This window comes from Catharus ustulatus, chromosome 1, assembly GCF_009819885.2.
Source record: "Catharus ustulatus isolate bCatUst1 chromosome 1, bCatUst1.pri.v2, whole genome shotgun sequence".
NCBI classification, from domain to species: Eukaryota; Metazoa; Chordata; class Aves; order Passeriformes; family Turdidae; genus Catharus; species Catharus ustulatus.
This window is the reverse complement of record NC_046221.1, coordinates 72,158,144-72,183,539: the sequence shown is the minus strand read 5'-3', so window position 1 is coordinate 72,183,539 and position 25,396 is coordinate 72,158,144. Positions and strand designations below refer to the sequence as shown.

The 25,396-nt window shown below is 42.1% G+C and overlaps 1 protein-coding gene across 1 annotated transcript in view; it reads left to right on the top strand.

The window, feature by feature from the left end:
* The window catches only part of EXOC2 (exocyst complex component 2), a 133,371-nt gene that overhangs the window by 11,881 nt on the left and 96,094 nt on the right, over positions 1–25,396 (top strand). The window contains exons 2-5 of the mRNA XM_033058326.1: positions 2,323–2,478; positions 7,983–8,159; positions 9,587–9,713; positions 24,345–24,458. Coding sequence (XP_032914217.1) covers positions 2,361–2,478; positions 7,983–8,159; positions 9,587–9,713; positions 24,345–24,458 — 536 coding nt within the window. The 5' untranslated portion in view covers positions 2,323–2,360. The remainder of the gene's footprint in view (positions 1–2,322; positions 2,479–7,982; positions 8,160–9,586; positions 9,714–24,344; positions 24,459–25,396) is intronic.

Below are 25,396 nucleotides of genomic sequence, written 5' to 3'. Positions count from 1 at the left end.
CTTGCTTGTTCAATATGAATTTACATCTCTTATTGATTGCACACTGTTCAGTCTGGAAATTCTCTGAAGATATTAGTACTTCTGGTTTGTTCCAGGTATCTAAATGCCTTTTCTGTGTTAATGAATGTGTTTTCAGAAATAGCTTTTGAGATGAGTGATAACATTCCTACTTTAAATGTGTAAAACTGAAAAACAGACATTTAAAATCAGACATATTTACAGAATTGAGGTGGTTGTTTAGGACTTCAATATTTCAGAGCATTGTGCAGTATTCCCTATATTCAGGATGCATTTCATACTGACTTCAAGTGTGGCTGTGGGCTCTGAAGTTGGACCAGAATTCATTTTTGTTATAGGAGACATGCTATGCACCTATGGTATGGACAGAAGGAGACAGGAGATCCTGTTCTGAGGGTAGTATTGGATTACTTTTAGCATGAGATCCTTCCTCTCCTTTGTACCTTGTCTATTTCCATCTTCATTTTCAGTGTGTGTTCCAACTTTGGAATGTGAAGAAAGAAACCAGTGGGTGGGAGCTTTGATTCTCATGTCAGATCTAGATACTACCACTGAAAAATGTGGGGAGGCTGTGTAGAAGCAATGGAGTGTGTTGGTACAATAAAACTATTTTGTATATGCAGAAGCAGCTGAAACAAGTATGTCTTAATTCTACTATGTCTTAACTGCAGGTGCTTGGAAACTGCAGTTTTGTTGCCATTTATTGTTAGAGATGGTTTAGAGTGTTTCTTGGTTTATGAACTTGACTGTTTCCAAATAAAAGTAAAAAATACATTTTGATTCAAAAAACAATAGCTAAGAGGAACCTTATGAAGTTTGGCTTATATTCCACATATTTTTTACCAACCTGAACTTCCAAAATTGTTTACACTGTTGTGTATGTGTAACCGAGGTTCTGGAATGGTGATGGTATTTAGTAAATGTTGTAATTCAGGTTATACTCATCATATATGTATCATCATATATATGTGTGTGCATATATATATATATGCTCAGCTTCTTATAGCTGTTTGTAGCTGCAGCATGGTCGGAGGTATCTCAGGAACTCAAGACAACCACCTGTGTATGTTGAGAGTCTCTGTGTCCCAGCCTGAGCACCAGAGAACGAGTCTGGAGACATCTTCTGTGGTTTCCAGAAGTTGTTTATTTTATCTAATCTAAAAGTTCTTTCCCTGACCAGCCGAGGTCTGCTCAGCAGGTCAGTCCAAAGCACTGCCCGCCTTCAGGGCGATATTATCTCTTTACACTATAAACTACGTAAACATTATTTACAATTATCTTCCAATACCTATCCATCTTGACCCTAGACCCCTATTCTAAAAAAAATCTTAAAATTCTACTATTTTACCTTGCGATAAACTAATTTATACTCTACTTATTTTTTGTGGCTTGTAATTCTTCATGAAAAGGTGGTAATTTTTCCCAGGAGCTAAAATCAAAGGCACAGGGGTCTTGGGCTCTGTGTCAAGGCTTCTGAGCCCCCTGCCGGCGTCTCAAGCCATCCAAGGTACCCAGAGGGATGTCCTGGGTTCCCACACTGCAGAACTACTCAAAGGAAACTGCTAATAAAAATAGGAATTTGTGATCAGTTGCATTGTAAACTAAATGTAGACCACATTACATAGGTACCATATTTTTGTTTGAGCTACAGAGCTTATTAATGACAGACCTGTTCTGACTTAATTTCAGGGGCAAAGGAATATTCTTCTAGAAATGCTTCTTCAACAATTTGATGTACCTTGTTGTTGATACGTTGGGGTATTGTTTTGTTGATGATCTCTGCTAGGGCAGTGTTTGCAAGTTATTCTCAGTGCATGTTGACATTGGTGCTTTATACAAATAAGTGCTGAGGGCTTCCTCACATGGGGCTATCTATGTCAGTAAGTCTTATTTTGATGGAGAAGTTATTAAAATATATAATCATAGTCTGTTGCTTACCTTAGATTAACAGTTCTGAGCTTTCTAAGGACTGCAATACTAACTTTCAAATAGAGGTTGAAATAGGCTCATCTGAATTCTGACATAAGTAATTTGAAGTCTGTGTACACATCTTCATTAAGTATTCAGAAGGTTTAATTCTCGATATACTTTTTCTTTCAGAAAGCTAAATTTAGTTTTTTTTAAAGTGCAAAGAAGGTATAATTTTTCTTTATTGTTTTATGACTATGTCAAAAAAGACTTTCAGAGTGGTGTTCCATATTTACATTTATATTTCCCTGCTGTTTTAGAAGAACAGTTTGAAATAGTTTTAATAATTTTTCATATATTTAGTGGGGTTTTAATTTATTATTTCTTGATGAACAGATAAAAGGAACTCAGATTGCGGTAACTGAACAGTCATCATGTCTCGAGCACGGCAGCCCCCACTTGTCACTGGTATCTCTCCCAATGAAGGCATCTCATGGACGAAAGTGACAATTAGAGGAGAAAATTTGGGGACTGGACCTGCAGACCTCCTAGGTAAGTTGGAAAAACACCCTTCTGGTACTGGAGAAGGTAACATTTTGGATGTGATTAGAGATAAATTTTTTGCATGATAGAATCTGTGTTGGATGTTATGAGGAATGCCCTCTACACAAATGTGCACTTGAATCCATAAATTCAGGGATGCTGCCCAATGTGTAACTAATCAGACTGACTGTACCTTTTTAAATGAACCCTGAATCCATCACAGCATCATCCTGTGCTGAACATGAAAATGAAGAGCGGATGCTTTTTGCAGGGTAGATGTAATGAGATTCTCCTTGTTAATTTCTCAGGAACTGAGAATTTCTGCATTGAAATTTTCATGTCATAAGTGTTTTCAGTGTGTTCAGAAAGTCACTGGGGATTGCTATGCCTTGAATTAAAGTCAGTTTATGTATCAGTTGAAATTATGACCAGACAGGTTCAGTGATTTAGCCACACAGTATGTTAAAAATCCTTTTCATTGCTGTTTTGATTTTTAACATGATAATTTCATTAGAATCATCATAGCTCTTGTGCTGAAGGAGGGGACAAGATCTTTTCGCTGATTGTCCTGGTCACAGACCTTGTTGATTACTGCTCTGTTGCTTCCTTTTCAGGCTGAAATGTCTTGGCTTATTTAAATTTTCTACATGTATGCTTGACCTTTCTTCTTACTCTTCAGCTAATACTTAAAGTTTCAATACCAGTTGTGGGTGACACATTTTGGCTGTGTACAGTGTTCAGGATGTGAATACCCTGTGGCATAACACTGTACTTTCACTTTTGTTTTGTATTTTGGCCATAGAATTCTGTTTTCTATATAACTCCTACTGAGAATCAAACAAATGTTTTTGTTATTCTGTGAATGTAAGGTTTTGCCTGCGTGCATTTTGTCTTTGTTCGGTGAATTTCAGCTGCTGTGTTATAATGTCTACATTATGGTGCACCACTCAGTCTAATAAGCTCTGGCTTGCATTTATCTGGGGTTTATGGTCTTCACATTCTGAATAAATGAATATCATCAGCAAACTTTATAACCTCTTTATCTTGTCACTTATAAATTACTGAACATAAGTGATCCGGCATATACCCTGTGGAAGCTTTCCTCAGTCAAAACACTTCATTTGCTGTAACCCTGTTTCTCTGTTGCTGAGCAATTTAGCCATTAGAGGTTCATATCCTATAGCTGCTTCATTTTCGTAAGCCTTTCGAGAAGGACTCTGTAAAATCTACTGGAAATCCAAGTTAACTATAACTACTGGAATTTCCCTTATTTCTTTTGTAAGTTATGCATATGTGTACTTCAGTAATTATGTTAGAGACAATTTGTCTAATTTGTTGTGGAATCATGACTCCTCTGAAGGCCATTGGAATTTTGTTTGGCTTTGCTAGAAAAAATATTTCACTTCATGGTTATAAACCAATGTTCACAAATTCCATTCATGGCCACCACAGTGAGCTTTATGGCCAAGTATAAGCTAGTAGAGTTTTCTGCTCCACTTCAGTTTGCTGTCTCTCAAAAGGGGAAGTAGTATTTTCCTGAGCTGCTAGGTGAGGTTGCAATTCATTATAGAATCCGTATTGAGAAATCCTCAAATAATTGGTGATGTTAAAGGTGAGTGTATTTCTGTGTATTTGTGTGGTTGATGTACTTCAATAGCCTCGTTAGTTCGTTGGTATGTTCCTCTTAGAAATGATGAGTGCTATGTTCTTGGAAGGAAGGCATGTTCTGAACTGGACCGCAGTGTTACGTAGCTGACCAACTGCTCATATTTCTTCTTATATTTCTTTCAGAGTAACATTTGTAACACACAGCTGCTAATAATTTTATGCTTTGAGGTAAAAATAAATAATGCATTGCCTTATTTTTTCCTTAGCTCAGTTGTCAGCTTTCTCCAGTAAGCATCTAAGGCCCCAGATATGTAAAGATTTCTTTTAATGGTTAAATTAGGCATGTGTATGTTCCCTGTTACTTGAATGGAAATACTTGGAAAAGTGAGGCTTTGTAGGTATGAAGTTAAGCAAGTTTGAGTGAGATATTTATAAAGTTTATAAAGTTTGAGATGCATTAGTGTAAAATGAAGAGCAAGAAACTTTTCTTCTGTATATAAACACAGTATCACAGAATAGAAGAACATTCTTTTGTTTTCATTTAAGAGAGAGCCCTTAGTAATCTCTTTGTATCTTCGAAACCAAATAAACTTTTTATTTGTAACTGTATAGCTCATACAAAAATGTCAAATCCAAGAGATACCTGTAACATTTGTGTTTTCAAGGTTTAGCTTGTCTTTTAAGACATTTGTAGCTGTATTTTTTAGACATTGTAAAATTGTCCGTATATAAGCTTAACTGAAATCTGAACGTCTCCATAAGGGTATTATTTGTGCCTATTTATAGAAAGGCGCATAAAAAGTGGAAGCTGAGAATGATGTTCTCAGAGATCTTTGTACTATGCAACAGATTCAAATTAAGTTTTATTTAAAGGGGAGTTTCCTATTTCTGGAGAAAGAAGTATGGTAACTCTGCTATCAGAACTTCTGTCCCAACATGTCTTTATTTGTTTTAGAAATTGTGTTGTGCCATTACTGTGTTTCATGTGGCACATGAGCTGTCGATAGAGACTTAACTTTCTTTTGCATTTCTAAGATACAGGCAAAGGCTGTTTCTTGCCATTTCAAAAGCATTGGACCTTGTGATCTTGTTCTATTGACAGCTTTTGGAACTTCTGAGTAGAAAATAATTGATACAAGGATCTTCAAACAGTTGTTAAAATTTTTTTACCCTACTAAATTACAGTAATTTCACGATTATAAGCCGCACTGACTATAAGCCGCACTTCCGGGTGCCAGCAACTTTTCATTCTTGGTCCATACATAAGCCGCACCTGATTATAAGCCGCATGTTACAATACAGAGTGTGATAAAAGGTATCTGTTCTATCTCCATCTGTTGAGGGTGGGGGCAATGATCCTTCTCTCAACGGCAGATATTCTGCTAATGGGCCATCCATTGAAACCAGGCAGAGCATTGTTCTTTATCTTTTCACAACCCATCCTTCCTCCAGAGAGTCATTTTCTGCTAATGGCCCATTGAGTCCCACTGTGTGATTGATAAAATTACTGCATCCCATTGGAAGTTGCTCCAGCCAGGGGGAAGAGCCCAACATTTCTTACCAAGAGAAAAACAGAGGTTTTGTGACACTAAGGAAGCCCCTTTCTCCACTGGAATCCAGAGGAAAACCGGATTTCTCCACATCACCACTGGACCTCCGGAGGGAAACTGCACCTTCTGCAGGAGCACTGCTTCAACTGAACCACATCTGTCACTACAGGAGGATGCAGCCACCATTTAATGGGACTGCTACCAACACCCTGCCTGACAGGGTGTCAGGTTGTACTCTGACTTTGTCAGGGTTTGGGGTTTGTTTCTTTGTAGTACTGTATTTCTATTTTAATTTCCCTAGAAAAGAACTGTTATTCCTAGTTCCCATATTTTTGCCTGAAAGCCCCTTGATTTCAAAATTATAATAATTTGGAGGGAGTGGGTTTACATTCTCCATTTCAAAGAGAAGTTCCTGCCTTTCTCAGCAGACACCTGTCCTCCAAACTAAAATAGCAACTTTTTGTTCTTTGTCCATATATAAGCCGCACCTGATTATAAGCCGCACTTTGGGTTCGGAGCAAGATTTTAGTCAAATTGGTGCGGCTTATAATCGTGAAATTACTGTACTGTAGCTTAGTTCTGGATTTTAAAGTATTGCTCAATTTAAACATGAATTCAGAAATTTTGGGGTGAAAACATTTTTATTAATTGTTTGGGCCAAGTATTTCAGTTAGTCTTAGTTCCTATCACAATCTTTTTTTTCTTTAGAGAAGATGCTAGCATAAAACTATAAAAGATGTAATAAAACGGTATAAGGTTATATAATTGTATATACGTAATATGCATCTTAATGTATGTGTTTTTTCTTTCCCCCATGAAACTAAAACTGGATGGTTAAAATTTTATGAGTAAATAAGCAAATTTTTTTTTTATTTTTAGTCTTTCTGTGTGTATATCCTATTTCATCCCACTTCCTCCCTTTTGTTCAGAAAGGATATTTAAGAAACAGATCTACTGTCCTTTCTCAAGTAAAATTAATTTCAGTTGTAGTAGGATTCAGTGCCTTTCCATTTTTTTATTTCTTGGATTTCATTTTCAAGATAGTTTTTGGCAGGGAGTAATGCATTTTTATGTCTGACAGCCATGAAAACTGCCAAATTTGTCTGCTGTGTCATGTCAGAGACTTCAATTGTGGGAGAAAATAAGTGTGAAGCTTTGGTACTAAGCCACATATGCTGACCCTTTTCTGTCTCTAAGTATTTTCTAAATTGGTCAGAGCTTTCTAGAAATTAAAAACAAAAGTCAAGCCAAGAGGGGAGGAACTGCTCTGCCTGACTAATTTATACTTCAGTACAGCCAACACACTAGTACAGCCTTGTTCTTTTGGACATAAGGCAAAATGTTTCTAGCTAAGGATGTTATTTAAGAAGAACCTAATGAAGTTGTCCTCCAAATTGATACTGGAGCAGTTAGGATCTTGCCAGTTTTCCAGGACAGCAGAACTCCAGCTACAAATCTTCTAGATTTGAGAAAATAATTAATCTACTCCAGCATCTCGAGTCCTGATCTGACCAGAACCAATCAGTTGCTTGGTGTTTGCTTGGATTGATCAGACTGATGCGATGTGAAATCTCAGGAAGCCTTGGACCTTACGTTAAGGTGCACCTTGACTCTTAAGTTATAAGAGGTATTCTTGAACACTAAAGCTTGTCATCTTTTCCTATGAGAAAATACCTTCTTGTATTTCATAATTTGTCATCCTTCTTGTGAGAAAGTGTAGAAGAGGGAATAGATGAACATTACTTGAACAAGGGAAGCTTATTCATCAGAATCAGTCTTTCATTGTGGATCTTTTACAGAAGAGATTGGGATGGAATATTTGTCAATTAACACTATTTCAGCTAAACAGCCTTCTGTGTCTATGAAAGTACTGCTAAACAAATAAGGTTGAAGAGACATTGTTCATTGTAAATATTTACAGAACATCTTTTTTTTTCTGTACAAGGTCATATGGACTGAACTTGTGAAAGACTTGCTGAATGCAGCTTTTAAAGGTGGTTTCACAGAAATGCAATACTGAACAGCAGTTCTCCAGTGTCTTGCAGAAAATCTATTGTACTACATGAAGGAAAAGTCACAGTAGCCCAAAAGTGGTGAAAGGGATTAAATAAGTTTCAAAGAGCACTGTTTGTGTCTCATGAATTGTCACTGGGAAAAAATACCTGAAGTCACCAAGGAAACATCTGAAAAATGTATTTATGACTCCTTGACTGTAATTGACTGTAGGGGACTGGTGAAGGGTAATATATGTATGTAAAACGCATGTAGCATCATAAATGAATTTGCATTGCAGAATTTCAAAAGATACTTCTATTCACAGTAGTATATTTCTTTTTTTCGTCTTCTTTTTCCCAGGTTTAACAATCTGTGGGCACAACTGTCTCCTCACTGCAGAATGGATGTCTGCCAGTAAAATTGTGTGTCGAGTTGGACAGGCTAAAAATGACAAGGGAGACATTATTGTTACTACAAAGTCTGGTGGCAAAGGAACTTCAACTGTTTCCTTCAAACTGCTTAAACCTGAAAAAATAGGTATATTTATTGTTCAAGTCCACATCTGTTTTCTTTGCTGAGCAAATATATGACTGAATACCTCTTTGTATAAAATGTATGTTTGAAATGCATCCACCTCAGGACAGTTTTCAGTTGTTTAGAAAATGCAGAGTGTATCAATGAAATGTCCATATATAGAGAGGGAGTGAGTGAGAGAGAGAAACTCAGTATATGTACTTGATAAAATCCTCAGTGATGAATGAAAAGTAGCCTTTTATTTTTCTTTATGGAATAGCTCTAAACTTCTGAAATTTTAAGACACTTAATAATATATCCAGTAATTGCTCTTAACTGTACTGGATAAATACAAAATCTGGGCCAACTCATAAGCTTTACACCTAAATCCTGAGCTGAAGTTAATCCTTAAAAGAAAGTTGAGTCTTCAGTGTCATTTCTTATTTGTAATTCAAACCATCCTGCAAGACAAAGTCTTAAGTATTTCTCATGAGATGTTTAACCATTGAAATTATTTTGCCAAGCAGTCTAGGACCTCTGCTTAACCTAGAATCCAGTCTAAATACCCTGTGGATTGAAAATGTTTCTCTCAGAACCCGTTGTTGATGAAGCTGGATAGTTATCTTTCCTAACAAAAGAGTTCCCACAAGAACTGTTTTAGGCTTTTATTCTCAACCCTTCAGTGGTAGTTAAATAATGTAATTTCTACCAAGCTGCACTAATACCTTAGTAACAGAAAGGTGAAATGTGTAAGAGCAAGTGTTATATAGTGGAGCTTTTGGTGACAAGAGAGGAGAATTCACATTTGAAAATATGATGAAGTATGGGGATGAAGTAATTTCTGATGTTGAGTATCTGATGGGTATGTTAAAGGAGGGCAAGGCCAAGGGTATGGCTGGCTCCATTTTCAGCTGAGATTCTAGCACATATTATGCCTCACCTTCATGCATTCTCTGTGGTAACGCATTGAAAGTAAAGTGAGTTCTGTGTCCTTGAAGTCATTTATCTTGGCGTGTGGCCAGAGTTCAGTTACTTTTTGGATGGCAAATGGGACAGAAAAGGAATCTTCCGTAGAGTATGCAAATGAGAAGACTTTCAATTAATTGCTCTTTTGAAAGTAGCAGATAACAAGGTTTGGAAAGATACCAAAATACTTACAGGAATGAAAATACTAATACTTTGTGGTCAGGATAATGCTCCTAATGTACATGAAACTGTGCGCTCTGCAAGAGAGTAATATTTGATGCCTAGCCATGAATACCTTTTCAGCAGCTATAATAAAATAATTTAGCATAATTGCATCCAGGTTGTTTTGCCATGTATCTTTCAATATATTACCTAGGCATGCATTTTATATTTATCAGGATTTTTCAAATTAATTCAGTATGTCAGAAGTTGATGGTGCTGGAGTGCCCTTGTTATTTTAAGGATCTGTGCTTTGTTTTCCCTAGGTATCTTGGATCAGTCTGCTGTCTGGGTGGATGAAATGAACTATTATGACATGCGCACTGACAGGAACAAAGGGATTCCCCCCTTGTCCTTACGTCCAGCTAATCCGCTTGGTATTGAGATAGACAAGTGAGTACCAAATGCCTTTAATCCACTTCTTTAGTGGTTTTCTCTATATGTGTCTTTGTGAATTCCAGCAAAGTTTAATGGTTTGCAGGGCAGGGAAAGATTTAAAAACACGTACATCTATTATCTGCTGGTATTCTGTTTGGTACTCAGAGTTGTTAGTGCACATTGCATCCTGCTTCATAATCCTCTATTTTGAATCAATTAGAACTGTAGATAATCGAAAAGCCTGATATATTGAACCCCACTGATGTTTAGATTTTGAGGACTGGTAAATAACCTAAGGCTTCAGATTTATACATTGTAGTTACAGAATACCTACTGTTGCATTTGAGTTTCACGGGGCTTTTAAGGATATTAGATTGCTATCTGTTTCTAAAATTGCACTGTAAAATGTGATTTATTATGCCACATCTGCTAGTTTATTTTATTGAAATGCTAATACTGTTTTCCAACCCACAGTCATCTTTACTTTAGTTCTTAAGTATGGTGGAATTTATGTCTGTCTTTTTTTTGTCTGAAATAGTAACTTTATAGTGAATGAGAAATGGAATTGGGGGGGGTCTTTAAATGGGACACTCTTTAAACCTGCCTAACTCTTAGAAAAAGCATCAGGAATACTTCTCTCAATCAAGATGCCAGCTCTACCAAACAAAAGGCTATTTAAAATTAAGCTGTTACTAAGGTCTTATCTGCTGAATACTCATGTTTGTGAGGGGAGCTGCGTTGGAAAAAATCTGTACTGTCCATTGTTACCTTGTACTGATAAGAAAGCTGCACTTTCCCAAAATCCAGATTTCTAGTGGATCCACATCACCTTCCAGCCTCTGACTGTGCATTTCTTTCCTAGCCTGAATATGTATTTTTTCTTTGTTTTCAAAGTACTAACCCAATTTTTTGTAATAAGCTAGAGATTTTATCTCTTTGAGTATTTTTCTTTAGCCTTTGGTGTAACTTCTGACAGGTAATTCTTTAATGTTCCTGAGTTTTCCAGTTCCTGACAAAACATGGAGCTTTGTACCTATGGATGGTATTCCAGTGTGTTACTAGAAGACTTTCTGTCACTCTTCCACTCTCCCTCCTTTTTTGTAAATTAAAAACCCCATAACAATCCTTTATTATCACTATGCTGCACAGCAACTAGCAGTGAGTGCTTTGTTAGCTGATTCTCTTAAATTGCTACTTATGGTTAAGACATTGTCCATATGATAGATTAAGAATTATCATGTAGAAACTTAAGCTGCATTAGTTTAGGATTTGCATACTTTAGAGTTATCTGTTTGGATGTTTGTTAAATAGAAAACCAGCCATGTTATATTTTAAATGTTTTTTCTGAAGACGTTAGAAAATTTGTTACTGAAACCTGAAGTTTTGTGTGGAAAGAAATAAATCAGAAACATGTAAATACAGCCAGGAAATAACCTTTTGTAGAGGGAGACAATTAGGAAATCTTGGGCAAGCATATTAAGCCTAGTTCATTGTTCTTGATCTCTGAGGTTCATTGCAGGAGAAGCAGAAAGATCATGGCAAGCACCAGTTGGAGAGACTGATCAGTATGACAAGTAGCTGTGGGAGGAATTGAGGGGTTACATTGTGCAGAGGGGAAAGAGAGGAAAAGCCTGGACTGCCCTCGTGCTATGGTTGACAGCACAGTTCTGACTATAGCTGAACATTGTTTAATTAAAGAATTCCTTCTCAATGGAAAATCTTTCATCATTTTCTTGATAAATTGGAGCAATGTGGGGTTTATTTCTAGAAAATAATCTTTAATACCATGTAGTTTAGCTAAACTCACGTTTGCAAATAGTTTACATATGGAATGGGTAAGTATTGAGAAGTTGTACAAGATAGTGAAAAAGGGCCATTTTAATCTAAGAAAGAGAGTGAATAAGCAAGAAATTAGCAATAACCATTACTAGATATGGGAATATTTGAATTGATTGATAGAATTGATAAAAATTGTTAGACTACTTTAAAATAGAAGACATCCTAATATGAGTATAATAATACTGTTGAGTATGCAAATTGGGATGTATTTTAATTTTGAAGCTGAAATGTTTGGCATTGGTCTCACTTGTTGGGATTTACAACCCTTGCAGCCTGATGACTGACAAAGAAGGGAAAGGAGTGCATTGTATTGGTTATGCAAATAGTGGTAAACAAAATAAACATTAATCAAGGGCTCAGGGAGAAAAGCAGTGAAAAACATGTGATTAAATAGAATAGGAATAAACTATATAGGAGCACACTAGAGAAGGCAGAGGAGACTAGAAGACTACAGACTGAAAGAGAAAGGCCCTCCCTGTAGAAAGTGATTATCAGGCATTAACAAATTATACAGAAAAGACAAGCTGTGACATGGGAATAATTTAGTTGTGTTTTTGAGGGGTTTTGTTGTTTTTACTTTTTTTAAAATATGGGTTATACTTGGTTTTGAAAGTTCCTTTTGTGGCTTTTTTAAAACATTTTTAATGATACTTTATAAATTTAAAATGTGTTTAAATATTAATTGTAGTTTTTGAATCATTCAGGTGGATGCTTTCAAGGTGCTGCAAATGAGACCTTGAAATTAGAGAAAATAAACCTTGTAAGTAATGAAAAGAAGAGCTTCAGTACAGCAGTTTGCGAAATTATTAGGCAAAAAAAAGTTATTCAGACTAAGTAGATAGATGATTGGAGTTTAATTGAGAGTGACTGAGATTTAAAGTGAGCAACAGGTTTGAATTGTGAATTAAAGGAAATATGTAATAGTGGGTCTGACGTTCTGTTAATAATTAGAATACTGCCTATAGAAATATTGTAGGAGTAATATATATATACTCAAAATACGCACTGGAATTGTCTATTTATATTCATATTCAAATGTTGCAAGGATGCAAAAAAGGCAACTATGTATATATAGTAATCCTTCTGGCTGTTCTTTAACGTAATCCAGATATTTTAAATGTTACATGTATAGTCAAGATATTTTAAATCTCCATGTATATGTAACATTCAGGCCATCATCTTTCAGCCTTCAGGTTTAGCAAGTAATAAGTATACATAATTGCTTGGTGATAAGTTCTTTACTTTTTCCAAAAATAAGTTGCAGTTCCTGTGTCATGTAACTAAGAATCTCGCTTGCTAATAAAAAAATACTCACTACCTCAATCTTCCTCCTGAGTCAAGGGGCCCAGAACTGCACACAGCTCTCAACGTGTGGCCTCACCAGTGCTGAGTGAAGGGGGTTGGTCCTGCTGGCCACACAAGTGCTGATACAGACCAGGATGCCATTGGTGTTCTTGCCCATGCAGGCACACACTGGCTCATGTTCAGCCACTGTCAGCCAATAGCCCCAAGTTCTTTTCTGCCAGGCAGCTTTACAACCCCTCTGCCCCCAACCTGTAGCTGCCTGGCAGCTGTGACACAGGCAAGCTTCAGCCTTGTTGAACCGCATACAGCTGGCTTCAGCCCATCAATCCAGCCTGTCCAGATCCCTCTGCAGGCCTCACTGCCCTCCAGCAGATCAATACTCCTACCCAACTTGGTGTCAGTCGCAAACTTATTTAGAGTACACTTGATCCCATTGTCCAGAAAATTGATAAAGATACTGAACCGGACTGGCCCCAGTACTGACCCTTGGGGAATCCCAGTAGTGACCATCCAACAGCTGGAGGTAACTCCATTCACTACTACTCTCTGGGCCTGACCATCCCGTTTTTAATCCAGCAAAGAATACACCTCTCCAAGCATTGGGTTGCCAGCATCTTCAGGAGAAGTCAGAAATACTCTGAAATATGTTGATGGAAAATTTAGATCTACATGAGATTTGTGAAAGAATTGTTTGTTCTGATGTACCACGTACTTCTCCCTCCTGCACGACAAGTCCTTGTTTAACCAAGGGTTCCCTGACTCTTCTAACTACTCTGTCAGATTAAGAAAATTCATTCTCTGCAAAACAGTAACATCAGTCAGACCTAGTGGTGGTTACAAAATTTTTGAATAGTGTTTGTTGTTTTGCGTGTAGCAGAGGTCACTCTGGTGGATCCATCTCGTACATGAAAGCAAAGCCTGACATGCTAAGTACATTCCACATACTTCTGTGTCCACCCACTCAATACAGATGCTTTCCTCTTCCCACGACAGCTTCCAAAACAGTTCATCTGGGAGAAGGAAACAGATGATCTTACGCTGCCATCTAATGGTAAATGTCAACTTGCCACCACGAGATAGGAAGAGACTTTCTGGAGGCTGAGATGTTTGTTTTTAAATGGCTTCTATGGAAATGCAGTAAATGTCATCATTGAATGTGATGGGCGTGTGGAAACTTGATCACAGAGATACATGCCAAAAAATTCTGAAAGCTGCAAAAGGCAGTTGCAGTATAGTCCTAGCTTTATGATATTAAAAAATGAAGTAGCACTTTACTGCTTGTTAGGCTGATGCATCAACTGCAGCTACCAGCCTACAATCTCTTAGATTTCTCTTACCACATTCTGCCAGTTCTAAAATACAGTTGCAACTTTGTTTTCATATGTCTAATGAACCCAATGCTACTAGGGAGGAATTGCCAGAGTACACCCTTGTCTTGTTGCTGTTGGAGAGACCTTTGTTAACACCTTCTGATTTGCTGTGTTTAGTCTACCCTGGTGTCCCTTATGCTGGTCTTTTTGCATGCATTATTAACACAGTACAGCTGGTACAAAGCCAGCTTCAAGGAGTCTGACTGGTACCAGACAGAGGGGGAGTGTACAGCAGCTCTAGCTGGAGCTTGTTTATGCTGGTTGCTATTCAGAATCTGTGTTTATTTGAAGTTGCTCCTTTTGACCTTTTGTAAACTCCTGTGGAACTGAGTTTCAAGTTACCTTTTGGTGACTGTATCTTGCTTGGGGACGCATCTTTAATCTGCAAATATTGTCATATATGCTGAAATTATTACTGTAAGATTCTGAAGTTCTGGGAGCAAAACAAATTTTACAGAAAAATTACTACTTGCTAAACTGCCTTCATTGTCTGGCTTTGCTCTTACTTGGATGTGGCTCCTTGGAGGCTGTCATTCACCCATGGAGATTTCCAGCAATCTCTGGAGAATATAAATCCTATGTATGGATACAGGTTTTGTAGTAGAATTTGTAAGAGCCAATGTATCCTGTACTGTTAAATTAGGTTTATTCCTATTAGGCTATACAGAACCAGAAGTTTGGGGTAGTGCAAGGAGGGACATCTATTGATGGGCACTTGTGGTACAAGTGAATTGATTGGACCCCACATGTTTTGAATCCAAAGTACAGTAATTTCACAACTATAAGGCGCACCGGACTATAAGGCGCACCCCCCGTGAGCTGGCACATTTTGCAACTTTGTAGATCAGATAAGGCGCACCGGACTATAAGGCGCACTTTTGTTTTGCAGCGAGGAGCCACGCGGCGCGCAACAAAGTAACGAATTAGTAACAGAATCGCGCCATCGCGGGTTTACTGGCATGTGCTCAAATTGGAAACATTTTAACAGATTGGTGTAGCCTTTAAATGCAGTCCCAGGCTCTCTCCCCGTGCGCGGGCAGGGCCCGGCACTCCTGCACGCTGATGGCGCCGGCTGGCGTGGCTCGGGACTGCCCGCGGTTCGGGGCGGCTGGGGACTGCCCACGGCCGCCGGGCGGGAGCCGGGAAAGAGCTGGGAGAGAGCTGACAGAGAGCGGGGACACAGTTGGGACAGAGCGGGGAGAGAGCGGAGGCAGGGGAGACTGCCGGGACCCGCTGGAGGCGCGGCCGCCGCGCGGGGAGACAGCCGGGACCCGCTGGAGGCGCGGCCGCCGCGCGAGGAACCAGCCGAGACCCGCTGGATGCGCGGCCGCCGCGCGAGGAACCAGCCGGGACTCGCTGGATGCGCGGCCGCCGCGCGAGGAACCAGCCGGGACCCGCTGGATGCGCGGCCGCCGCGCGAGGAACCAGCCGGGACCCGCTGGATGCGCGGCCGCCGCGCGGGGAGACAGCCGGGACCCGCGGGACCCGCGGCCGCCGCGCGAGGAACCAGCCGGGACTCGCTGGATGCGCGGCCGCCGCGCGGGGAGACAGCCGGGACCCGCTGGATGCGCGGCCGCCGCGCGAGGAACCAGCCGGGACCCGCTGGATGCGCGGCCGCCGCGCGGGGAGACAGCCGGGACCCGCTGGAGGCGCGGCCGCCGCGCGGGGAGACAGCCGGGACCCGCTGGATGCGCGGCCACCGCGCGAGGAACCAGCCGGGACTCGCTGGATGCGCGGCCGCCGCGCGGGGAGACAGCCGGGACCCGCTGGATGCGCGGCCGCCGCGCGAGGAACCAGCCGGGACCCGCGGGAGGCGCGGCCGCCGCGCGGGGAGACAGCCGGGACCCGCTGGATGCGCGGCCGCCGCGCGAGGAACCAGCCGGGACCCGCGGGAGGCGCGGCCGCCGCGCGGGGAGACAGCCGGGACCCGCGGGACCCGCGGGAGGCGCGGTTGCCGGGCGGGGAACAGCCGGGACCCGCGGGAGGCGCGGTTGCCGGGCGGGGAACAGCCGGGACCCGCGGCTGCCGCGCAGGAGCCGAGACCCGCCGGGAACTGCAGCTGAGGCAGGGGAGCCGGGACACAGCCGGGACCAGCAGCCACGGGGAGGGACCCGGACTGCCTGTGTTTCGGGATTGCCTTGTTTCAGCGGTACTCGCTCTCAGCTGGGCGTCTGGTGTGGTTGCCCTTCTCTCCATGTCCTCTGGTATTGGTCTCTGTAGTCTCCTGGGAACTGCTTTTCGTTTACTCAACAGAAGACGTGCTAACGAGTATTGCACTCAGCATCTCTAAGCACCTAATTAGCAGGGTTAGATAACAAAGGACGTTTCATTACACAGACCCGGTTGCTCCCCCTCAGGCGTTGAAGCTGCTGGAGCAGCGAAGCCAGATAGCACCGCCTGGGCTGTCGTCCCAGGTTAGAAAGAGTGAAGGGAAAAAAACTTCCCTCAGCGCTTGTAGCCCGGGTGTCAGCGTTGGTCTCAGAACCAGGATGCTTCTTCACCCGTGTCGCAGTGCAGGGCAGATCCCTCCGCGGAGAAGAAACCTCTCTCCTCCGCTTTCAGGTCGGCGAAAGAGTCCCCCGGAATGACAAAACAACCCACACCCATCCTCCCCCCACCACTTCCTTTTGTCTTGAGCAATTAAAGGGGTAATGAAGTCGTCCGTCCAGGACAATGTGAAAAAAACCACCAAGGGAAAGAGTAAAAAAAAAATCCCCTAACCCCCAACACGCGGGTTTACAGGAAAGGTGCTGATTTTGCAGACCTTTGCAACATGTCGGAATAGCCTTTAAACGCAGCCTAAAAGAATCAAAGCACTAACAAAATACAGAGAAAAATCACTCACTTCTATGAAACTTTCAAACAGCTTTATTTTTAAACAAATTAATCTTTAAACAGAGCGGGCAGAAAGCAGAGTCAGACAGCGGGGACACAGCTGGGACAGAGCGGGCAGAAAGCAGAGGTAGACGCCCACAGACAATGGGGACCAGCCAGGAGCTCTAGCCGGGGCGAGGGAGCCGGACTGCCCGTGGGGAGGGACTGCTCGCTGGCGGCTGGGATCTGGTGCGGTCCACGTCGAACGCACTCTCGCCGTTAACAACCACCCTCAGTAACACCTTCACCCACGGGTAGGCAAGAAGCTTTTCTCTGATTGGTTTATTGTGGTCAGAAACGCGGGTCCCGGCTTCCCTCCGGGATTGTTTGGGCGTGGAGATTTAGAGAATTCCCGCGTTTCTGACCACGATAAACCAATCAGAGAAAATCTTCTTGCCTACGCAGCGGTGAAGGTGTTACTGAGGGTGCGCGTGAACGGCGAGCGTGAGTTCAGCATGGCTCCACAGAGGAGACTAGCTTACAACGCAGATTTTAAATTAAAAGCGATTAACCATGCAAAACAGCATGGAAATAGAGATGCAGCTAGGGAATTCAACATCAATGAATCCATGGTGCGCAAGTGGCGACAGCAAGAGGATAACTTACGACTTGCAAAGAAGACAAAGAAAAGTTTTCGCGGGCATAAAGCAAGATGGCCGCGACTAGAGGACAGACTGGAGCGATGGATTTCCGAACAAAGAGCAGCTGGCAGAAGTTTCTCTACTGTTGCCGTTCGGATACAAGCAAAAGTCATTGCGAACGAAATGGGTATAGAGGACTTTAAAGCAGGGCCATCGTGGTGCTTTCGTTTCATGAAGAGACAGCAGCTTTCCATCCGTACCAGAACGACGGTTTATCAGAGGCTGCCAGCGGATTACGAGGAAAAGGTAGCGTCATTCAGGAGATATTGCAAAAGCAAGATCGCTGAAAACAATATAGAAGCCAAACACATCATCAATATGGACGAGGTTCCCCTCACTTTTGATATGCCACTCACCCGAACTGTCGAGAAAACCGGAACATCCACGGTACCAGTTCGCACCACAGGGAACGAAAAGACATCGTTTACTGTAGTTCTCGGAGTTTCGTCGGATGGGCAGAAATTATCCCCAATGGTAATTTTTAAAAGAAAAACGTTCCCTAAAGAAAAATTTCCAAATGGAATAGTTGTTGCCGTGAACACAAAAGGGTGGATGCATGAAGACGTGATGAAGACTTGGCTAACAACAGTTTATGCTCATGCACCGCAGAGGTTCTTTAATCGAAAAGTGCCGGGATTGCTGGTTCTCGATTCCATGCGTGCCCATAAAACGGAAAGCGTGACAGCCCTAGTGGAACAGATGAACTCGCAGCTGGCTGTAATACCAGGTGGTTTAACTAAAGAACTGCAACCACTGGACATAAGCGTTATTCGTTCTTTTAAGGCTAAATTGCGAGTTCTGTGGGAAAACTGGATGGTAGAAGGCGAGCATTCCTACACAACCACCGGCAGGCTGCGCAGGGCAAGTTATTCCACTGTGTGCAAGTGGATACTGGATGCTTGGAGTAAAGTAACACGCGATACTATCATCCGAGGGTTCGCAAGGGCTGACATCATTCCAGAATTTAATACCAGCGACGGCACCGGGGGTGCCGAACCTGACGACTCTGAAGATGAAGATACAGGCGATACAGCTTCGGGTTTGCTGGATGCCACCACCGCCCAATTGATGGTTTCTGATACGGAGGATGAAGACTTCGAAGGTTTCGAAGGTTTGGCTGAAGATGAATAGAGGCGACTAAAAAGTGACCCTGTTTAAAGACGACCCTGTTTAAAGACGACCCTGTTTAAAGATTAATTTGTTTAAAAATAAAGCTGTTTGAAAGTTTCATAGAAGTGAGTGATTTTTCTCTGTATTTTGTTAGTGCTTTGATTCTTTTAGGCTGCGTTTAAAGGCTATTCCGACATGTTGCAAAGGTCTGCAAAATCAGCACCTTTCCTGTAAACCCGCGTGTTGGGGGTTAGGGGATTTTTTTTTTACTCTTTCCCTTGGTGGTTTTTTTTCACATTGTCCTGGACGGACGACTTCATTACCCCTTTAATTGCTCAAGACAAAAGGAAGTGGTGGGGGGAGGATGGGTGTGGGTTGTTTTGTCATTCCGGGGGACTCTTTCGCCGACCTGAAAGCGGAGGAGAGAGGTTTCTTCTCCGCGGAGGGATCTGCCCTGCACTGCGACACGGGTGAAGAAGCATCCTGGTTCTGAGACCAACGCTGACACCCGGGCTACAAGCGCTGAGGGAAGTTTTTTTCCCTTCACTCTTTCTAACCTGGGACGACAGCCCAGGCGGTGCTATCTGGCTTCGCTGCTCCAGCAGCTTCAACGCCTGAGGGGGAGCAACCGGGTCTGTGTAATGAAACGTCCTTTGTTATCTAACCCTGCTAATTAGGTGCTTAGAGATGCTGAGTGCAATACTCGTTAGCACGTCTTCTGTTGAGTAAACGAAAAGCAGTTCCCAGGAGACTACAGAGACCAATACCAGAGGACATGGAGAGAAGGGCAACCACACCAGACGCCCAGCTGAGAGCGAGTACCGCTGAAACAAGGCAATCCCGAAACACAGGCAGTCCGGGTCCCTCCCCGTGGCTGCTGGTCCCGGCTGTGTCCCGGCTCCCCTGCCTCAGCTGCAGTTCCCGGCGGGTCTCGGCTCCTGCGCGGCAGCCGCGGGTCCCGGCTGTTCCCCGCCCGGCAACCGCGCCTCCCGCGGGTCCCGGCTGTTCCCCGCCCGGCAACCGCGCCTCCCGCGGGTCCCGCGGGTCCCGGCTGTCTCCCCGCCCGGCAACCGCGCATCCAGCGGGTCCCGGCTGGTTCCTCGCGCGGCGGCCGCGCATCCAGCGGGTCCCGGCTGTCTCCCCGCGCGGCGGCCGCGCCTCCCGCGGGTCCCGGCTGGTTCCTCGCGCGGCGGCCGCGCATCCAGCGAGTCCCGGCTGGTTCCTCGCGCGGCGGCCGCGCATCCAGCGGGTCCCGGCTGTCTCCCCGCGCGGCGGCCGCGCATCCAGCGGGTCCCGGCTGTCTCCCCGCGCGGCGGCCGCGCCTCCAGCGAGTCCCGGCTGGTTCCTCGCGCGGCGGCCGCGCATCCAGCGGGTCCCGGCTGTCTCCCCGCGCGGCGGCCGCGCATCCAGCGGGTCCCGGCTGTCTCCCCGCGCGGCGGCCGCGCCTCCAGCGGGTCCCGGCTGGTTCCTCGCGCGGCGGCCGCGCATCCAGCGGGTCCCGGCTGTCTCCCCGCGCGGCGGCCGCGCCTCCAGCGGGTCCCGGCTGTCTCCCCGCGCGGCGGCCGCGCCTCCCGCGGGTCCCGGCTGGTTCCTCGCGCGGCGGCCGCGCATCCAGCGAGTCCCGGCTGGTTCCTCGCGCGGCGGCCGCGCATCCAGCGGGTCCCGGCTGTCTCCCCGCGCGGCGGCCGCGCCTCCAGCGGGTCCCGGCTGGTTCCTCGCGCGGCGGCCGCGCATCCAGCGGGTCCCGGCTGTCTCCCCGCGCGGCGGCCGCGCATCCAGCGAGTCCCGGCTGGTTCCTCGCGCGGCGGCCGCGCATCCAGCGGGTCCCGGCTGTCTCCCCGCGCGGCGGCCGCGCCTCCAGCGGGTCCCGGCTGTCTTCCCGCGCGGCAACCGCGGGTCCCGCGGGTCCCGGCTGTCTCCCCGCGCGGCGGCCGCGCCTCCCGCGGGTCCCGGCTCGGCTCGCAGCTCGCACTTCCGGGGTGGCAAACGTCACAACTTTGTCCATCAGATAAGGCGCACCGGACTATAAGGCGCACTTCCGGGTTCGAGGGAAAATTTTAGTCAAAAGGGTGCGCCTTATAGTCGTGAAATTACTGTAAATGTGCGTGACCTTTACATGGAAGCAAGGACCTCTACATCTAATGTTATATGACTCTATTAACTATACTCAAAATATGTTTGAGGGAAGTGAAAGTGTGTAGTGGCTTGTAACCAAATGTATTTTTATTATACTTCTCATTAATATAACCACTATGTGAAATCTCAATTTCTTTTGTATTTAAAATTGTTGCTGAAGCATGAATAAGACTATTTTAAAATGTTCACTGTAGGTCTAATACCAGATATAGTTCTATTCAAGGTAAAATAGGGTGCCTAGAAGAAAGTGCTAGTATAAAAATCTCGTATGTGTACTTTTGCTGAAGTTGTAAAGGTGGAGTAATGCTTGGGGTTGTCAAGGGCAGTAAGCTTCGTTCTTCTTTTTCTGAGGTTTTCTGGATTCAGTTTGTGGTTCCCAGTTTCTTTTATGGTGATTAGTTTTTAATAATGGTTAAGTATTCGTCATGAAGTGATTCTTGTATAATGAGCAAATCAACAGAAAAATGATTTACAGTTTAATTGCGTGTCATCACAATCTAAGCTTTTGCTACTGGTTCATCTTTACCCCGTAATGTTGAAAGAATAGACCAGAAATACTTTCTCAAGTCACATATGGGCTTGTTTATAAGTAAACAATAAGCAAGTTTTCATGAGAACAACCTCCAAAAACTGACTTATTTAATTTACTAATGGAAGTTAATGAAACAAACTTGTGTGTATGTGGAGTCAGTCTCTTTTTAGATGCATCTGGCCAGACATTCTAGAAATGCAGTTGCTTTCAGTTTGAGCATTTTAGTGTGCACTTCATTTTGAAGACAGCTGTAGCAAATCTGTATGGAGCAAGCTGTAGTGTATCTGTTAGTGGGAAAACTACTGGTAAAATGTACAATAAAAATAAGGATGCTAAACCATGGGGTATAACATATTGTTAACATACCTCACACATTCACATTCATGTTTCTAGTTTGTTGTGACTATGTCTAAAATACGTCTGCACAGATAAAAGCATTGTTAATTTATGGTTCTGCACAAATACATCTGCTGGAAAAAACTCCTAATAACTTTTCAAGGCAGTCAAACATCAAACTGAAAAAAAATTCCTTCATGTGTGTCCGTCTTTCTGTAGACAAGATTCATTTGCAGCAATTGATTGCAAGTCTTGGTCTTTCTAGATATATTATATATTTTTAAATAGTTTCTTTTTTTCCCCCAAGGAATTGTATAGCTCATGCATAAGCTTAAATTGTCATGCATATCCCTTACAAACCTGCAGTAATAAGTAGCATTTGATAGTGGTATATTTGAGCGTGTGTGTTTTTTGTGTTGTATCTGTCTCTTTTGGTTTTGGAGAACATGCATGGAAATTCTGAGAATATGAGCGAAATTCCACTTCTATATTGATTGCATTTACTTAAATAGTGCTTGTACAGAATGTCCAAGTCTTTCCTGAAAACTGAAATTTGTTTTCTTGGTTTTGTTTTTTAGCATTAAAAATGCAACTGTCCACAAAGATATCACCGTGTGTGGATCTAATATAAATGCTTTTTTGTACAGTTGTACTTTGTATCACACGTGAAGTACTATCCTTCAAGTTCATATTTCTGTTGGGCACTTTTGACTAATTTGAGGGTAAAATAAATATCTTAAATTGTCTTTAAATGAAGAATAAATTGAAACTTTCTTCTTAAATCTATCAGCATTTTCTGCTTACTGTCATTCATGAAATTTAATATCATTGAAAATCCCAAATCTCACTACTTATGTCTAAAAGTTTTATTTTAGCATCATCACTTTTTCATTGAACACAGGCAATTGTTGGGACCTTCATTTTTTCTTACTGCATTTGTTTCTCACACTATTTTCCCTATATCTCTACTTTTCATATCTGTCATCACTTTTCCTTGCATATCATTTGATTTTTTTCTGGTTTTTAAAAAGTATTGTTTCATGCCCCTGCTGTAATCAGGTGCTACTGATGAAAGACTTATGTACCATGTCATTATGTACGTAGGTCCTTTGTACCTGCTTGTGCTAATGGCCATTTGGATATGAAAAGAACTTCCAGGAAACAACTCCTCTCTATATAATTGTACTTTTTAATGTGCCTGCCTTTAGATTTGTTTCACTTAATCTGCTGTTTGCTTTTTGTAATAAAAACAGCTTTAACTATCTTGAAACTTGTTTAGATTACAGAAAAAACTAAAACTAACAGATCACTGCTTTTGTGTCCATTTAAATGACTTTCCATATGTGTTAAATATAATTCTTATAACTGACTCTGGAGTGCTGCTCCCACCCAAGTTTGCTCTCAGATGAAAAATATGGCAGATTTTAATTTGCATACAGTATACTTTGCATAGCAAAGCTCACCTAAATTGTGAGTATCAGAGAGGGTCTTCGTTGTCTTTTGAGTTGAATGTTGTGATCCAAAAAGGAAATAGTAAATTTTTGGAATAGATGAGAATATTTCAGTTGAAAGAGACATAAGACCATCTAGTCCAACTGGCTGACCCATTTAGGGCTGACCAAAAGTGATCTTTTTTGCCACAAGTAGTCTCTGAAGATGGGATGCAGCTGGTGGTGAAGATGAGAGGAGGGAGTTCATCTGATGATATATTGAGTGCATGGTGGAATGAATATGGCCAACTGTTGAGTGTGTGTCCGGACTAAGGGATGAAGGTTGTCATGTTTTTCATCAAAAAGTGCTTTAAATATTTTTATTACACAGACTTAAAGTGAATAGAATACATTTTCTGGATAAGTATCTTAGAAACTACTTACAGCCTTAAAAATGCTGTTGAAGAGAATCTGTTTCTACAAGGAATTGGCTTGCATGCATTTGTAAGACTGAATAAAAACTAACAGAACCTGCTGACTGTCACTTGACATAAGCCTGTTTTTCCTTTGTTTTGTGTATGGTGAGCAGGCAGATCACTGTGTACTGTTTTACAAGAATATTATTTTAACTTAGTATTATACTTTTTTCGCTGTTTGTATATGATGGAGGTATATTCTGTATATCTCCTTTTGATGTTTCTGTGTGACTTGTGCTGCTCAGGAATCAGTAGGCAATAATTTTGTGAGATCATTTATTTACAAGCTGTCAAACTTCTGATGTCCTGCTATTTTAAAATCAAATAGAAGCATTTTGTACAGACAACATTTCTGTCATATGTATAATAATGAAATCAAAATGGTAAAATTAGTTTTACTTAGAATTTCAGTCTCAGTCATATTACATGTGTCTGTAATAGCAGATTTAATTTTAAGGTGAGTTACAAGTTAATGTTCCCATCTTATAGGGAAATGATTTAGTGTTTGTTGTTAGTTTGGGTTTTTTTGTGACTGTTTTAATTGTAAACTGTTTAAAAGGCTCTGTTTCACTGAAGAAATGAATATCCATTTTTCAGAGGCAGATTTCCTCAAAAAGATTTAGAGTCGCTGTTTCCCGGGATGAGCGCTGATTTCACAAGTGAAAACTTTTCTGCTGCCTGGTACCTGATTGAGAATCATTCAACAACAAGGTTGGTTGCTTAGATGACGTACAAGTAATTGTTTTAAATGCAAGTCATTGATGTTATTTCATTATGCAGTAAATGTGTCAATGGTGGTTTGCATTTACAGCAATAGAACTGTAGTCAAAATTGTCTCTGGTGTTTCTGCTTGACCTGAAACTTGAATAGACTAGTTTGTTTAATCTGTTTCTAAGAAAGCCTTTGTTTTTAACCAGACCTAATTTATGATGGGGGATTTTTTGTCCCCATCCCCCAATGTCAGATGGAAGCTGTCTTCCTTCAAACTTTAGGAATTAAGAAGTTAGCACAGCCTTGAGTGGAAACTCCAGGTGCTAACTCATGAACAGAGACACAGGTTATGGGACTGAACAGTTTACTAAAATTGTTAGTCTCAATTAGGTTGTAATTAACACTTGAGGAAAATGCTACAGTAGCAGAAGTTGGACAAGCAAGTAGGATCTTTGAGATAAATCCCCTAAAATCTTGACAATTAAAATCCTAATTTAGAAATACAGTTGATAGTATGTACTTACATGAATGTATTATATAAATATATTTTTGCATGTATAACTGAGTTCCAAAATTTGTGTTCACATAATACTGGAAGCCATTTTTAATAGAGAAGATGGAACTTTTTTTTGTTGTTTTCAGCTAGATACTTCAATTGGTATTTTAAAGGGACATACCGCTTTACAAATTGTTTTGGTTTTGTTTCCTGCTGATAGGAAAAGATATGGGTTGCTTCTTCATTTTGGGGGTAGGAGGATGTTTGGTTTTTGATGCTCCAGAAATAACTATCCCACTACTTGGGAAATACTTATATTTCCTCTCAAAAGGATGGTGCTTTAAAGGGCCAGAACAGCAAGAAAACATTATTACCTAATACACATATAGTGACAGCATCTTTTGAAACAAGTAACTAAGAGGAGTTATTCCAAATTAATTCT